At 41.6% G+C, this 17,389-nt stretch overlaps 1 protein-coding gene across 2 annotated transcripts; it reads right to left on the reverse strand.

The window, feature by feature from the left end:
- Positions 1 to 1,134: 1,134 nt before the first annotated feature.
- Positions 1,135 to 16,884, reverse strand: lrrc71 (leucine rich repeat containing 71). Of its 2 annotated transcripts, none has more exons than XM_035793624.2 (17): positions 16,765 to 16,884; positions 16,006 to 16,044; positions 15,566 to 15,700; positions 14,720 to 14,839; positions 14,332 to 14,407; positions 14,025 to 14,099; positions 12,580 to 12,648; positions 12,329 to 12,488; positions 12,088 to 12,171; positions 11,791 to 11,865; positions 11,302 to 11,406; positions 8,130 to 8,217; positions 7,967 to 8,046; positions 7,840 to 7,866; positions 5,422 to 5,533; positions 1,789 to 1,880; positions 1,135 to 1,606 (listed from the first exon to the last, which is right to left on the reverse strand). In XM_035793624.2, the coding sequence occupies exons 1-17, from the start codon at positions 16,823 to 16,825 to the stop codon at positions 1,484 to 1,486; spliced, it is 1,521 nt and encodes a 506-aa protein (XP_035649517.1). In that variant the 5' UTR covers positions 16,826 to 16,884; the 3' UTR covers positions 1,135 to 1,483. The 2 variants fall into 2 exon arrangements, with proteins under 2 accessions (XP_035649517.1, XP_035649515.1); XM_035793622.2 differs by lacking the exon at positions 16,765 to 16,884 and adding an exon at positions 16,222 to 16,635.
- Between the last annotated feature and the right edge of the window lie 505 nt (positions 16,885 to 17,389).

Below are 17,389 nucleotides of genomic sequence, written 5' to 3' on the forward strand. Positions count from 1 at the left end.
TTAAAGGGCCCTAATCTATGGATTTCACATGACTGAGAATATAGATACCTTTAAAAAGGGGGAGGGGGGTGTAGGGGTGTGGATCAGAAAACCAGTCAGTATCTGGTGTCACCATTTCTCTCATGTGACACACCCTTCGCATAGAATTGATCAGGCTGTTGATTGTGACCTGTGGAATGTTGTCCCACTCTTCAATGGATGTGCTAAATTGCTGGATATTGGCAGGAACTGGAACACGCTATCGTACATGTCGGTCAGAGCAAACATGCTCAATGTGGGACATTTTCAGCTTCCAGTAACTGTACAGATCCTTGCGACTTGGGGCCATGCAATATGAGGTAATGGTAGCACACGAAGCAAGCATGTTAAGGCAACCTCTTTGCACATGGGGAAAATGGCAAAATGCCCGTCTCCACTCAACATTCTCCCCCCAAGCAGACTTGGGTAGAGGTGGATCATCTTCCTCTGCTTTCAGACAATATGCTGGCTAAATAATCAACTACCAACTTTTGTATTGAAGCTGCTGATGCTTTGATAAACTCCTGACTAGCCAATTGGAGTATTACTGTTATCAAAAGGGAGCTAATGGGTTTGAATGACCTTAACGTCGATTCAGCCCCTTTTTTATAGTTTAAAAAACGTAACATCACGGTAACACAATACTGTCATCATAACCCCAATTTAAATGATGCAACAATTCATGTTGTAATTTTTTTAACATTGTTTGCCTGGGTGTCACGCTGGATGGAGCTGAACGTTGACACATCAGGTGCTGAGAGTGTAAAAGACTGGCAGGAGTATCAGGGATGTCCCCATCCCATCCATTGCAGCTCATTTAAAGTTTAACTAGCAGCTAACAGTGGCATGAAATAAATGTTGTCCAATGTGCCTTCACAAATATTTCTTGAAATGCATTCACCAGTAGAGACTCGTTTTCACATCCTGGTGCGTGCTGGCACCTTTCAAGTGACAACTAAAAAGAATGTAAAACAGATCGCTATTTTTGTGCTTTGTTTGGCTTGGCATCGTAAATGTTTTAACTAAATCAGGAGCTTGCTGATATACAAAGACATTTGAATGGAATTCATAAACTAAAATGCATCCAATGTGCAAACAAGGATCCCTGACTGCATCCTGATTCCTACAACTGTTTATTTTCAGAGTTAAAGATTTCACCTCTTATGAAGTGAACAGTTGTGGAGGTGTGTAGTATTTCATGTCATTGTTTTTGTTTATTGATTGGACTAGAGTAGACAAGTGACATGTGGAAATATAAATGGGGCACTAGCAGGAAAAACATAAATTTGTAATTCAAATTGAGAAACAAATTGGTAGCCTGGGTACCAGACCTGCTATCATGCCAGTTATTGTCATATGCCAAACAAGGAGTGGCAAGGTGTGAAATGATAGCACAAATTGGTTCTGGTACCCACGATAACAAAATGGGTAGGGGAGTTAAGATTTTCACTCTGCTATCTATAGTTTATGCTGCCTGCCCCTGTTCGTCATCTACTTGAGCAGAGGCCGTTTTGTTGAGAGGATCCCTGAGTGACATCAGTTCTTTTATCTTGAGGAAGGAATCACAGTCTGGAGGGAAGCGGTTTCTCTGTAGGAAAAAAAAAAGAGAAGTGGACTGGGGTCATATTCAGTGTTAAGGACACTGACAACAGGAGTAATTAAGTTGTTTAATTATACGAATCTTCAAGCTTTTGAACCAGCAACAAACACACAAAAAAGCAGATCAATGCACCACACACACACGGAAGAGCTTGAATAGACAAGACTCACATTGAGACAGAGACGAAGCAGACCTCCCCCTTCAGTCTGCGCCCCCACTGAGGACAGGAAGAGGAGCAGCGACTGCTCTGAAAGCCTGTTGCCTACATGCCAATACAAAGACGATTCAAGTCATTGTAAAAAAAAAAATCTTCCTCACTTCAACATCACATTATAATTGCAACAAAAAAATCTTCCAATGTCCCAACTACAGCAGTTATTCCCATGTGATGAAAGCTGCCTTCACTGAGGATGTTGTTCGTATGTCCCAAATGGCATCCTATTCCCTATAAAGTGCTTTACTTTTGACCAGGACCCATAGGGCTCTGGTCAAAAGTAGTAGGGTGTAATTATGGACACAACCTGTGTTGTGAAAGTGGCAGAGGTGGAACCAAGTCACTATTATTAGAGTCACAAGGTTTGAGTCTCTAGTCAAGTCCTGCATTCTAAGAGCAAGTGAAGTCGAGTCAAGTAAAATTAAATCTAGACTTGTAGTTGAACCAGTCATTCCACATCTATATTTATTGAGGCTACAGACAGCTGTTTTCACTAGTCTGCAGCACGTTTTGGGAAGAAAATGGAATTGTTGTGTGGCAGATGTGAAATGGCTAGATACAGTGCCTTGCGAAAGTATTCGGCCCCCTTGAACTTTGCGACCTTTTGCCACATTTCAGGCTTCAAACATAAAGATATAAAACTGTATTTTTTTGTGAAGAATCAACAACAAGTGGGACACAATCATTTCAATCACAGACATTTATTGGATATTTCAAACTTTTTTAACAAATCAACAACTGAAAAATTGGGCGTGCCAAATTATACAGCCCCTTTACTTTAAGTGCAGCAAACTCTCTCCAGAAGTTCAGTGAGGATCTCTGAATGATCCAATGTTGACCTAAATGACTAATGATGATAAATACAATCCACCTGTGTGTAATCAAGTCTCCGTATAAATGCACCTGCACTGTGATAGTCTCAGAGGTCCGTTAAAAGCGCAGAGAGCATCATGAAGAACAAGGAACACACCAGGCAGGTCCGAGATACTGTTGTGAAGAAGTTTAAAGCCGGATTTGGATACAAAAAGATTTCCCAAGCTTTAAACATCCCTGTGCAAGCGATAATATTGAAATGGAAGGAGTATCAGACCACTGCAAATCTACCAAGACCTGGCCGTCCCTCTAAACTTTCAGCTCATACAAGGAGAAGACTGATCAGAGATGCAGCCAAGAGGCCCATGATCACTCTGGATGAACTGCAGAGATCTACAGCTGAGGTGGGAGACTCTGTCCATAGGACAACAATCAGTCGTATATTGCACAAATCTGGCCTTTATGGAAGAGTGGCAAGAAGAAAGCCATTTCTTAAAGATATCCATAAAAAGTGTTGTTTAAAGTTTGCCACAAGCCACCTGGGAGACACACCAAACATGTGGAAAAGGTGCTCTGGTCAGATGAAACCAAAATTGAACGTTTTGGCAACAATGCAAAACGTTATGTTTGGCGTAAAAGCAACACAGCTCATCACCCTGAACACACCACCCCCACTGTCAAACATGGTGGTGGCAGCATCATGGTTTGGGCCTGCTTTTCTTCAGCAGGGACAGGGAAGATGGTTAAAATTGATGGGAAGATGGATAGAGCCAAATACAGGACCATTCTGGAAGAAAACCTGATGGAGTCTGCAAAAGACCTGAGACTGGGACGGAGATTTTGTCTTCCAACAAGACAATGATCCAAAACAAAGCAAAATCTACAATGGAATGGTTCAAAAATAAACATATCCAGGTGTTAGAATGGCCAAGTCAAAGTCCAGACCTGAATCCAATTGAGAATCTGTGGAAAGAACTGAAAACTGCTGTTCACAAATGCTCTCCATCCAACCTCACTGAGCTCGAGATGTTTTGCAAGGAGTAATGGGAAATAATTTCAGTCTCTCGATGTGCAAAGCTGATAGAGACATACCCCAAGCGACTAACAGCTGTAATCGCAGCAAAAGGTGGCGCTCCAAAGTATTAACTTAAGGGGGCTGAATAATTTTGCACGCCCAATTTTTCAGTTTTGGATTTGTTAAAAACGTTTTAAATATCCAATAAATGTCGTTCCACTTCATGATTGTGTCCCACTTGTTGTTGATTCTTCCCCCAAAAAATACAGTTTTATATCTTCATGTTTGAAGCCTGAAATGTGGCAAAAGGTCGCAAAGGGGGCCGAATACTTTCGCAAGGCACTGTAGTTAGCGGTGGTGTGCGCTAATAGTGTTTCAGTCGGTGACGTCACTCACTCTGAGACCTAGAAGTAGTTGTTCCCCTTGTTTGGCTTTTGTGGCGCGACACTTCGTGAGTGACTGTGGTTGATGTGTGCAGAGGGTCCCTGGTTCGAGCCCAGGTTGGGGCGAGGAGAGGGACGGAAGCTATACTGTTACAGTTGCCTCTAGTTGTGTTGTTGTCCTCCGTTGGCTAGCTAGCTAAAATGTTCCCTTTCCTAAATAAGCCATGGATGGAGATATGAATTTGGACTTAATTCTATGTACTGGCCAATGATTACAACAGTCATTCTGATCCGACCATGAATTCATACATTCTTCATCTGGCCTGAGAGGATGTAAGTTCAATATGTAGAAGGCTAATGTTAGCTAGCTGGCTAATTGTTGCCCATGATAGGAAGTTAGTCTAGTGAGCAAGCATTTTAGCCAGGTAGCCTAGGACAACAAAAACTAAAAGCGTATACTGTATGACAGTGTCACAGACCGTTTCGGCAACATGAAAGACAGGAGGATGGCATTGGCATTTCACTACAAGTAGGGTGAGTCCACATGTTTTTTCTACTTACTGATTTTACCCACGCACTGCTACCGACACACTGAGGTGCACACACTCCTATTACACACAACCACAATGTCTGTATCAGAGGCTATTGCCAATGTATATTTGGTAAATCTGCTTGTATATTTTGTATGATATGGCGCTTTCACCATTGGAGAGCACTTTGTTCTCTTCTTGAAATGTTTGCTGTTGACAAACACACAACACCATATTTAATTCAATTAACAGAATTTCTACGTCATGAGTCTTGTGCACATGAAAGTTCGCAATGAACATCGTGCCCACTCGGAAGGTAAGAAATGGTACATGAAAACATATGTCCAAGTGTTTCAATAAACAGTACAGGGATGGAATGTTGAAACGTTAGCAATTATTTTAGGATTAGATGGAATATATACACTGAACAAAAATATGAAACGTAACATGTTAAGTGTTGGTTCCATGTTTCATGAGATTAAATGAAAGATACTGAAATGTTCCATATGCAAATGTGTTTACATCACTGTTAGTAAGCATTTCTCCTTTGCCAAGATAATCCATCCACCTGACAGGTGTGCCATATCAAGCTGATTCAACAGCATGAACATTACACAGGTGCACCTTGTGCTGGGGACAATAAAAGTCCACCCTAAAATGTGCAGTTTTGTCACACAACCCAATTTCGCAGATGTGTCCAGGTATGTCCAACAGAGCTGTTGTCAGAGAAATTCAAGTCCAAATCAAGTTATTTTCTATCAAGTTGAGCCTCAAGTCATCAAAGTTGTGACTCGAGTCAAACTCGAGTCCAAGTAAATGTGTCTCTGGGAATTGGCGCGGAGTCTGACCTGCTAGGTTGAGGGAGGTGAGGGCTGTGTTCCCAGGCAGAATTACTCGGCCTCCAGTGTGTTGCACTCCCGGCTCCAGCAGGGGGCTCACTGTCTCAACCAACTCTGCTGACTGGTAGAAGGAAACTGGATGAAAAATCTGAGTTGTGTCCCATATTGCACCTTATTCCTTTTAGTGTGCTACTCTTGACCAGGGCAAAAGTAGTGCACTATGAAGGGAATAGGGTGCTATTTGGGATGCAACTCAGTATCAAAATATTGATGAAGTTTAGTTTTATGTACATCATACAGTGCATTAGGAAAGTATTTAGACCTCTTCACTTTTCCACATTTTTTTTACGTTACAGCCTTATTCTAAAATGGATTAAATATCCCCCCCTCAATCTACACACAATACCCCATAATGACAAAGTGAAAACAGGTTTAGACATTTTAGCTAAACTATTAAAATTAAAAAACATAAATACCTTATTTACATAAGTATTCAGACCATTTGCTATGAGACTCAAATTTAGCTCAGGTGCATTCTCTTTCCATTTATCATCCTTGACATGTTTCTACAACTTGGAGTCCACCTGTGGTAAATTCAATTGATTGGACATGATTTGGAAAGGCACACACCTGTCTATGTAAGGTCCCACAGTTCACAGTGCATGTCAGAGCAAAAACCAAGCCACGAGGTCAAAGGAATTGTCCGTAGAGCTCATAGACAGGATTGAGTCGAGCCACAGATCTGGGTAAGGGTACCAAAATATTTCTGCAGCATTGTAAGTCCTCAATAACTCTTCCTAGAACTGGCCACACTGAACAATCGGGGGAGAATGGCCTTGGTAAGGGAGGTGACCAAGAGCCCGATGTTCACTCTGACAGAGCTCCAGTTCCTCTGTGGAGATGGGAGAACCTTCCAGCACTCCACCAATCAGGCCTTTAGGGTAGAGTGGCTAGATGGAAGCCACTCCTCAGTAAAAGGAACATGACAGCCCGCTTGGAGTTTGCCGAAAGGATCCTAAAGGACTCTGACCATGAGAAACTGATCTACAAAAAGAGTAAACGGAGACTGTACTTTCTCAAAAAGCTGGGATCTTTTAATGTTAATTGTACTATACTGACTCTGTTTTACAAATCTTTCATTGAGTTTTCACTTTTTGTATTGTTTGTTGGTTTGGCAATTCTACTGTCAGCCAGAGAAATATGCTGAGAAGGATTATCACCACATCAAGCAAGGTACTTGGAGTCAAACAGACAGGCCTGGATGAGAACTTTAAGGTCATGGCCCTCCGCAAGGCTCACAAAATCATTTTAGACCCAAGCCACCCCCTGTACCCGGACTTTGAACTACTCCCCTCTGGGCGCAGGTATAGTGCATCCCTCGGAAGGAAAAACAGAACTAGACAATAATTTGTGCCAGGTGTGATATTCCTCCTAAATAGCTCAGGCTAATGTTCCTATCCACCGAGTAAGGCCAGCAGGCTAGTCTCTTTTTAATGGTATGTAACTTATGAGAGTTGTATTGTCAATTTGTTTTGTTGTGTACATGACACTGCAACAAAATTTCCCCATGGGGAAAAAGTCAGTAAAGAAACAAGATTCTCTGGCCTGATGAAACCAAGATTTAACTATTTGGCCTGAATGGCAAGTGTCACATCTGGAGGAAACCTGGCACTATCCCTACGGTGAAGCATGGTGGTGGCAGCATCATGCTGTGGGGATGTTTTTCAGCAGCAGGGATTGGGAGAGTAGTCAGGATCGAGTGGAAAGATGAAAGGAGCAACGTACAGAGAGGTCCTTGATGAAAACCTTCTCCAGAGTGCTCAGGAATTCAGACCTGGGCAAAGTTTCGCATTCCAACAGGACAACGACCCTAAGCAAACAGCCAAGACCACACAGGAGTGGCTTTGGGACATGTCTCTGAATGTCCTTGAGTGGCCCAGCCAGAGCCCGGACTTGAACATCTCTGGAAAGACCTGAAAATAGCTGTGCAGCGACGCTCCCCATCCAACCTGACAGAGCTTGAAATTATTTGCAGAGAAACTCCCAAATACAGGTGTGCCAAGCTTGTAGGGTCATACCCAAAAAGACTCGAGGCTGTAATCTCTACAAAAGGTGCCTCAACAAAGTACTGAGTAAAGGGTCTGAAAACATATGTAAATTGTGATATTTCAGTTTTTTAAAAACCTGTTTTTGCTTTGTCATTATGGGGTATTGTGTGTAGATTGAGGGGGGAAAACAATTTAATAAATCTTAGAGTAAGGCTGTAATATAACAAAATGTGGAATACTTTGCAAATACACTGTATATCCACCAAATCCAAACATTATGCATTTCACAGTCTAAGCATTTTCTCTTTGAAAAGAAACACTAACATGTTGTCATCTGTGAGACAAACTGCAATGTACACATACACCCAAACAAACACACCTTATTCTGTGTAGCATTGGCCTTCTCCTGCAGAAAGAAACAGAGGGACATGAGCTGTCCACAATGTACATGTTTTCAAGGGGATACAATGCATTTAACCTGAGTCTAACAGGGTCTCTGTTGGTACCTCTTGATCCAACACAGATGGGCGCTTCTCTTTACCCCCTGACTTTCCCCCTTTACCCCGGGGCAACTTGGTGTCAGAGGCTGAAAGAGGGAACAAGAAAAACTAAGGTATAGAAGAGAGAGAAATATTATGGTTATCATAAGGGTTTATGACAATGCTTTACCTTTTCTGGCCAACTTTGGTTCCTCTTTCTTTCCTGCTACCCCTCCTGTTTGATTTGCTGCTGGCTTCTCATCCTTTTTGGCTGTGTCCTAAAAAAAATAAATCAAGTGATTAATCTGAATATGAAGGAACCTTTTTTCTGTGTGTTTATGAAATAGATCATACTGTATGGGCGGTTTCCCTGAGACAGATTAAGCCTAGAACAGCGTTTCCCAAACTTGGGGTCGCGACCAACGGTGGGGGTCGTCTGATTTTAAAATATATATATATATATATATATATATATATATATATATATATATATATATATATGTTACCTTTATTTTAACAGTGAAGACATATTGAGACCTCATTTACAAATGCGCCTTGTGGATTCGTAAAGTATTCAGACCCCTGGACTTTTCCACATTTTGTTACGTTACAGCCTTATTCTAAAATGTATTAAATTGTTTTTTTTTCCTGCTCATCAATCTACACACGATACCCCATAATGACAAAGCAAAAACAGGTTTTTAGAAATGTATAAAAAATAAAAACCTTGAAATAACACATTTACATGAGTATTTGGACCCTTTACTGAGTACTTTGTTGAAGCCCCTTTGGCAGTGATTACAGCCTCGTCTTCTTGTGTATGACGCTACAAGCTTGGCACACCTGTATTTGGGGAGTTTTTCTATTATTTTCTGCAGATCCTCAAGCTCTGTCAGGTTCGATGGGGAGCGTCACTGCACAGCTATTTTCAGGTCTCTCCAGAGATGTTTCATCGGGTTAAAGTCCGGGCTCTGGCTGGGCCACTCAAGGACATTCGGAGACTTGTCCCGAAGCCACTCCTGCGTTGTCTTGGCTGTGTGCTTAGGGTCGTTGTCCTGTTGGAAGGTGAACCTTCGCCCCAGTCTGAGGTCCTAAGCAGGTTTTCATCAAAGAGCTCTCTGTACTTTGCTCTGTTCACCATTCCCTCGATCCTGACTAGTCTCCCAGTCCCTGCCCCTCAAAAACATCCCCACAGCATTGATGCTGCCACCACCATGCTTCACCGTAGGGATGGTGCCAGGTTTCCTCCAGACGTGACGCTTGGCATTCAGGCCAAAGAGTTAAAACTTGGTTACATCATACCAGAGAATGTTGTTTCTCGTGGTCAGAGTCCTTTAGATGCCTTGTGGCAAACTCCATGAGGGCTGTCATGTGCCTTTTACTGAGGACTGGCTTCCTTCTGGCCACTTTACCATAAAGGCCTGATTGGTGGAGCGCAGCTGAGATGGTTGTCCTTCTGGAAGGTTCTCCCATCTCCAGAGGAACTCCGGAGCTCTGTCAGAGTGACCATTGTGATCGTGGTCATCTCCCTGACCAAGGCCCTTCTCCCTCGATTGCTCAGTTTGGCTGGGCGGCCAGCTCTTGGAAGAGTCTTGGTGGTTCCAGACTCTTCCATTTAAAAATGATGGAGGCCACTGTGTTCTTGTGGACCTTCAATGCTTCAGATATTTTTTGGTACCCTTCCCCAGATCTGTGCCTCGACATGGCCTCATGGCTTGGTTTTTGCAAGGACATGCACTGTCAACTGTGAGACCTTATATAGTAAGACAGGCATGTGCCTTTCCAAAACATGTCCAATCAATTGACTTTACCACAGGTGGACTCCAATCAAGTTATAGAAACAGCTCAAGGATGATCAATGGAAACAGGATGCGCCTGAGCTCAATTTCAAGTCTCATAGCAAAGGGTCTGAATACTTATGTTAAATAAGGTATTTCTGTTGTTTTTTTGTAAATTTGCAAACATTTCGAAAAATCTGTTTTCGCTTTGTCATTATGGGGTATTGTGTGTAGATTGAGGGAAATAAATAATCTAATCCATTTTAGAATAAGGCTGTAACATAACAAAATGTGGAAAAAGTGAAGGGGTCTAAATACACTGTACACCACTTAAATGATCTCCCTCTCTTCCTTCAAATGTGGCTCTAACTTTTGAAGCTATACGCTACAGACTGCCGAAATAAATGAAACACCAACATAAAGTGTCTCAGTATGTGTGGGGCCAACATGAACCAGAACAGCTTTATTGTGCCTTGGCATAGATTCTACAAGTGTCTGGAACTCTATTGGAGGGCTGCGACACCATTCTTCCATGAAAAAGTAGATAATTTGGTGTTTTGTTGATGTGGTGGAAAACGCCGTCTCAGGCACCACTCCATAATCTCCCAATTGGGTTGAGATCTAGTGACTGACACACACACTTTTACACCCTATGCTCCATTGAGACCCCTATTTAAAAAGTCACAGATCTCTTCTTCTAGTCATGGTAGCCAAAATAATGGGCAACTGGGTAGTTTTATACATGACCCTAAGCATGATGGGATGTTAATTGCTTAATTAACTCAGGAACCACACATGTGGAAGCATGCTTTCAATATACTTTGTATCCCTCATTTAGTAAAGCATTTCCTTTATTTTTGCAGTTACCTGTATTAGGACCCCATTCCCGAAAGCTAAAGTCGTCTGCCGCTGCTCTGACGTTGCTGACGCATGCCAGATCTTAAAACGCCTGGACTGGATAGCTATTTTACGTATCAGTTGACCACGTCATGTTATTGAAATCTGGTGCCCGACGGCACAGTCGATGACGTGGCACACATAGGGCTGTGGTCACTAATGACCAGCAGCAACATCAGAAGAAGCCTAATTACCGTGACTAAACGGTCATGTGGAATTTGACTGCCTTCATGACTCGTGACTGCCGGTGTGGCGGTAATACGGTCATCGCAACAGCCTTAGGCACACAACCATTGCTTGATGCATTCATCGTCGCCGCAGGGGAACCCGACCTAAGACTCTCAGGAACACATTTTTATTGTCTGTTTCCCTCTACAATCCTCACAGGCCATGCATGATTCATTAGAAAGAACAGGACCAGGCACCAAATTCAAAACAATGATGGCATTCTTTTCTACATAGAAGATCATATCCAATTTTTGCCTGATGATCTGAACTTCCCGATATCTTTCTAATGCAATTCAGTCACTTCAAACCATAATTGTTTTAGATTGAAGTACTGTCAGACGGATTTGTAATAGGGTCACGAGCCCAAAATGTTTGGGAACCCCATTCCTCGACCATGCCTTAGTCCAGGACTAGGCTTAGTCAGTGCCTGGGAAACTAGCCCGGAGTTCTGGTAGGTACTTTTTTCTTAGAGGCAACCTTGGCTCCTTTGCTGACGTTGCGCTCCAGTGAGGAGCTGCTGGGGATGGAGAGAGGTCGTTCACACTTAGAGTCAGCATGAGAGGGCTGGGAAGACAGAGAGAGAGAGAGAAAAAAGGATCAGATTAGTGTGCGTGCAGTTTAGTTTGAGTTAGTGTGTAGCTATTGGTGTGTTATTCTTCTATAGAAGTGTGTAGGTGTGTGTGTGTGGCTTGGGATGGTCTAGCGGTCTAAGCCGCTGCATCCAGAATACATATCCAGGTGAGAGCGTGGGTTTAAATCCGTCACACTGCTTTTCTAGCACACTCTCTCTCTCTTCCTACCTTTCCTGTCAGTATTGATCATCCTGTTATTGTTCTATCTAATAAAAAAAATATGAAAAGCAAATACATAAAAAGAAGTGGGACTGCCCCAGTCCTAAAAAAAATGAATTTAAGAAAAGTAGTGTGTAGGTGTGCTTTCCGCTCTCACCGACTGGTCTCTTCTGAGCAGCAGCCTCCTTCTCTCAACAACCTCATCATGGGTCAGAGAAAAAGGACCCAGCACCTAAGGAACCCACACAGAGAGAGAGAGAGATCATTGGGAAGGTAAAGATACAAAAAAAGACTTGGATCCTAAATGGCACCCTATTCCCTATGTAGTGCACTACTTCAAACCAGGCCCATAGGGAATGCACTATTTAAGGAATGGAGTGCCATTTGTTATACACCCTTTGAAAACTCTTAGTTTATTTTTAAAGGGGAATCATGTACGCGGTTAAGTACCCACCTCTGCCAGACGAGAGGCTCCTGTGTCTCCAATATGATTATTGGCCAGAGAGAGACACAGCAAAGAGCGATTCAGACGCAAACCCTGGTAGCAAAAATAGGGGAGAAAGAAGTTGATACAACAACAAATATCTGCCACGTATCATCCTTCAAGGCTGGTAAATGTGGAAAACACATTTCTACAATAGTGGGGTACATTTTTTACATTTGACTAATTTAGCAGATGCTCTCATCCAGAGTACCTGTGCTATATGAGCAGCACCCGCATCACCAATGGAATTGAAGGCCAGATTGAGTGACAGAAGATTATTGTTGGCGGTCTGGGCTGTAGCGAGGGCTGAGCCAATCAGGCGAGCTCCCTCCTCGCCAATCCGGTTATTACGCAGTGATACATGAGTAAGCCTGTATTGTAGTGATACATCATCATTGAAATTTGTGTGTAAGAATGATTGAAAAAAAAATATATAATAATAAATAAAAAACAGCGACTCACATACTGTCTTCAGATATAAGGAGGTGATAACTCTGCTCTGGTAGTGGGTTTCCCTCCAAAACCACAGTCCTAACCGAGAGACAGAGAACATGAGAAGTTCAGGGGCTGACTGTATCAAGCGTCTCAGAGTACGAGCGCTGCTTGAAGATCAGGTCCCTGCTGTCCATGTAATCTTATCATTGTAATCTAAAAGGTAAAACTGATCCTAAATCAGCACTACTCCGAGACGCTTGATTAATACGGGCCCAGATATTCTTTCATTATGCTCTGCATATCTCCATGACACAGGTAGTGAAGCACCTTCAAAGAGAATAGGTACGGTGCATTCAGGAAGTATTCACACCCTTTGACTTTTTCCACTTTACAGCCTGAATTTAATATGGATTAATTATATATGTATTTTTGTCACTGGCCTACACACAATACCCCATAATGTCAAAGTGCAATTATGTTTATCAACATTTTTACAAATTAATTTCAACATTTAAAACTGAAATGTCTTGAGTTAATAAGTATTCAAGCCCTTTGTTATGGCAAGCCTAAATAAGTTAAAAGAGTATGTAAAAAAAAAATGCTTAAAGTCCCACAATAAGTTGCATGGACTTTGTGCAACAAGGCACTAAAATACTGCAAAAAAATGTGGCGAAGCAATTCATTTTTTGTCCTGATTATATTTGGGGCAAATCTCATACAACACATTACTGAGCACCGCTCTCGATATTTTCAATCATAGTGGTGGCTGCATCATGTTATGGGTATGCTTGTAATCGGTAAGAACTGGGGAGTTTTTCAGGATAAAAAAAAAATAAACTGAATGGAGCTAAGCACAGGCAAATCCTAGAGAAAAACCTGGTTCAGATCCTGAACCAGAAACACCTGGTTCAGTCTGCCTTCCACCAGAACTGAGAGAATAATTCACCTTTCAGCAGGACAATAGCCTAAAACACAAGGCCAAATCTACACTGGAGTTGCTTACCAAGACGACATTGAATGTTCCTGAGTGGCTGAGTTAAAATTTTGACTTAAATCTACTTGAAAATCTATGGCAAAGCCTGAAAATGGTTGTTGATCATTGCTAGACAACCAATTTGACAGAGCTTGAAGAATTTTGAAAAGACTAAATGGGCAAATGTTGCACAATCCAGTTGTGGAAACCTCTTAGAGACTTACCCAGAAAGACTCACAGCTGTAATCGCTGCCAAAGGTGCTTCTATAAAGTATTGGCTCAGGGGTGTGAATACTTATGTTAATTAGATATTTCTGTATTTAATATATGTCTTAATATTTCTAAAAACATGTTTTCACTTTGTCATTATGGGGTATTGTATGTAGATGAGTGAGAAAATAATAAATTTTGAATTCAGTCTGTAACACAATGTGGAATAAGTCAAGGGGTATAATGAATACTTTCTGAAGGCACTGTATATGGTGAATCATCCAATCACCTTAGGTTTGAGCAGAGAGATATTGTATTCTTCAGGGAGGTCAGAGTTCGCCCCGTCAGACCAGCACACCACAGACTGCAACACAGAAGATAATATTGCAAGAGCAATGCCTACCCCCCAAACATTACACTAACAACCAAGTAACAATAAATGTGGGATATTTTGCTCAGTTTCTTCCAGGAAAAGGACATAAGCTGGGGGAAAAAAACATGCCGAACATGCCCAATAGAGCTTAGCTTTGCCTTGGGCAAATACTGTATATCATGAAGTACAAAAAGATGCATCTCAATCTAAATACAGTACTCACTGCAGATTCTGTAGGTTGCTTAGGGCTGGAAGTGTCTTGTTAAGCACTCGAGCCATCAGCTCATCTACCTTCCACCCTACGAAATGACAGAAACAATGGCTCTGACACTTCTTGTTTGCCATTACAAATTATGTTCATACAATGGCACTACATGGTACTATTTATATTGTTCACTGTGTAAGAGGTGAATATGTAAGAGAAGTGGTACAGTTCAAATGTCAATGTCAGTGTCTCTTGAGAGAATGCAGTATTGTTTTAAAACAATATCTTTAAATTATTTTTTCTGTATGTTGTTTACTATCACAACTACACTACATTGTTTACTTTAGGAGTATTCTAATGTTGTTCAGACAGTGAAGGATTATGTTTGGTTCAGTTATGCTCTCACCACACACCCTGACCTCCTTAATACTGCGAGGGTCCTCGCTCTCCAGCTCCACTTGGAGGCGTGGTTTAGGGCACCACGTTGTGGTCGCTATACCAGCACCCATCTGGGACTGGCTCTCCTCTGACGCCACAAGTATGTAAATGATAAACAGCAATAATAAAAAGTGAGACTGAGTCCCAAATGGCACCCTATTCCCTTTATAGTACACTTATGGGCACTGATCAAAAGTAGTACATTATAGGGAATAGGGTGCTATTTGGGACATGAGAGAGCTTGGGAATAATGTGTAATGAAACGTGTGCACACAGACACACACAAAATGTATACCGTAAATAAAATATATAAAGTATGTAGAAAATATAAATGGGCCAATAGTTTTATAATATAATCAAAAATAATATAAACAAAATCACCAAAATAAAAGCTAGACTGGTATAATTAAAAATTCCAAAAACAATTAATTTAGCAGTACTGATTTTGTTCTTATGTTTGAGCAAAAGTACACAGCATTAGCCATGGCAAAATGCATAGAATTGATGGGACATTTACTTTAACACTGCAAAACAATTATCTCAGCTCCATGGTAGAATATGTAGAATGTGTGTAAATTTGCTTTAAAACAGTAAACATTTCTCTCAGCTTCATGGATAATGTTTTTGAAATGCAGGAAATTGGCTTAAAAAAGCAACAGGTCCACCACGCCCATTGTCACGCCCCCTGCAACGTCCAATACCTAAGCCCCTTTTTGATCTAGAAAAAACCCTGGGCCTAGCAATAGAGAAACGAGTAAGACATGAGGCTTAGCGCCTCATGGTTAATGTGAATGGCTGGTAGACTGTCATTTACCCATGTTGCCTCTCTCTGTGGTAGGAGTGACAGAGGCTGGGGCTCGTGGGGTTACAGCAGGGATCTCCTTCATGCCCAGAAGAGAACACAGCTCAGGGAAGTCCATCTCCAGGCTGCCAGAGCACTGATAATCATCTTTTAGAGAGAGGATCAAATCACAGAATGACATCCAGTGATTCCATCTGTCATTATGACTACCCATTCAGTTTTGCAATAAAATCTCACTGTACTGAGGTTATTAAAAACAGAAAGTTCAATCTGCAGCAACAAATAAAATGTTAGGTACTGTAGTACTATACATTTCCCAAAATAGTACAATCTTACCTGAACCAGTATCTGGGCAACTGAGGTATATCTGGGCAGAGGAGGATAAATATGCCTACTCGTGATATGTATATTCTCTTCCTCTGCCCAGATAATGTTACTGGTTCAAATCTTACCTATCCTCTGAACTGGACATTTCTCCTGTATATTTAGTCCTAGTGGCCAGAGAAAGGGACAAAGAACAGTGAAGTGCTCAGCTATTTAATTAACAACCGAAATATATAACAAAATAAGCCAAACTTCTGCATCTGCACCACGGTCTACGTAAATAGCACTTGTCATTAGAAACTGGACTTGTCAGGCAAGGCTGGGACTGAATTCCTTCATCTTACCAGCAGTTTTCGAAAACTCATCCTCAACGTTACCAGCTGCCTTCTCTTTTACGACTTTCTCAACCCTCTTTTTCATCCTCAAGGTGATGTAGCTTAGCTAGCTAGTAAGTAAGTACAGTAGGCAGGTGACGTTAGCAAGCTAGCTAGCAAGCAAGCTAACATTCACAGATGTTGACTGTAATTATACTTTAGCTACTGTTGTTACAGTCTAACGTTAGTCAAATGAACATTTCATTATAGCCTCCTAAACGAACAAGAGTAATATTTCACTTGCTATCTAGCGACATATGCTTTTAGCAAGCTGTGTGTGTTTTCTTTCAGTCCAATTTACGCCACTTTCAGTTGTTTTCACTTGCTTGAAACTTCCAGAGCGAGCTAGACTGGCGTCATTACCCGTTATCACCATGCCAACCGCCCCTCCTTCCCCAGGGAATTTGATTTATTATTTATTTCACCAGGTAGGCAAGTTGAGAACAAGTTCTCATTTACAACTGCGACCTGGCCAAGATAAAAACTAGGACAACATATTTTACTTGAATTTACCTGGGATGGATGGATGGATTTGGGCTCTTGTCCTGTTTATGTTCTCTGGACCACAGTTCATATAGTTATTTGATAAACCTGCAGGTAACTGCCAAAATAAAGGAAACACTTGCGTAAACGAGGGATACCAAGTATATTGAAAGCAGGTGCTTCCATGCAGGTGTGGTTCCCTAAGTTATTTAAGCAATTAATACCCCCATCATGCCAAGGCTCATGCATAAAAGTGCCCAGTTGTCCATTATTTTGGTTACCATGGCTAGAATAAAAAAGATCTCACTGACTTTGAAAGAGGGGTCTCAAAGGAGCATTAGGGGTTTAAAGTGTGTTTGTGTGGAGCTGCGCCTGAGACAGCGGTTTCCACCAGCATCAACAAAACACTAAATTATGTAATTTCTCTTGGAAGAATAGTGTCTTATAGAGTTCCAATTGTAGAATCAATGCCAACACTTTATATTGATGTTTCCTTTATTTTGGCAGTTACCTCCTAGTTTAGTGGTTCATCCAGCTACATACCAGAAATCAACCAACAGACACGATAACAAAATGATGCAATAAGCCGAAATCAAATGAATGACAAGTAACAAATGGACGGTTTTGTTACTGTTTGTTACTCGGGCCTCATTGA

The sequence above is a fragment of the Oncorhynchus keta genome, chromosome 19 (genome assembly GCF_023373465.1).
Source record: "Oncorhynchus keta strain PuntledgeMale-10-30-2019 chromosome 19, Oket_V2, whole genome shotgun sequence".
NCBI lineage: Eukaryota > Metazoa > Chordata > Actinopteri > Salmoniformes > Salmonidae > Oncorhynchus > Oncorhynchus keta.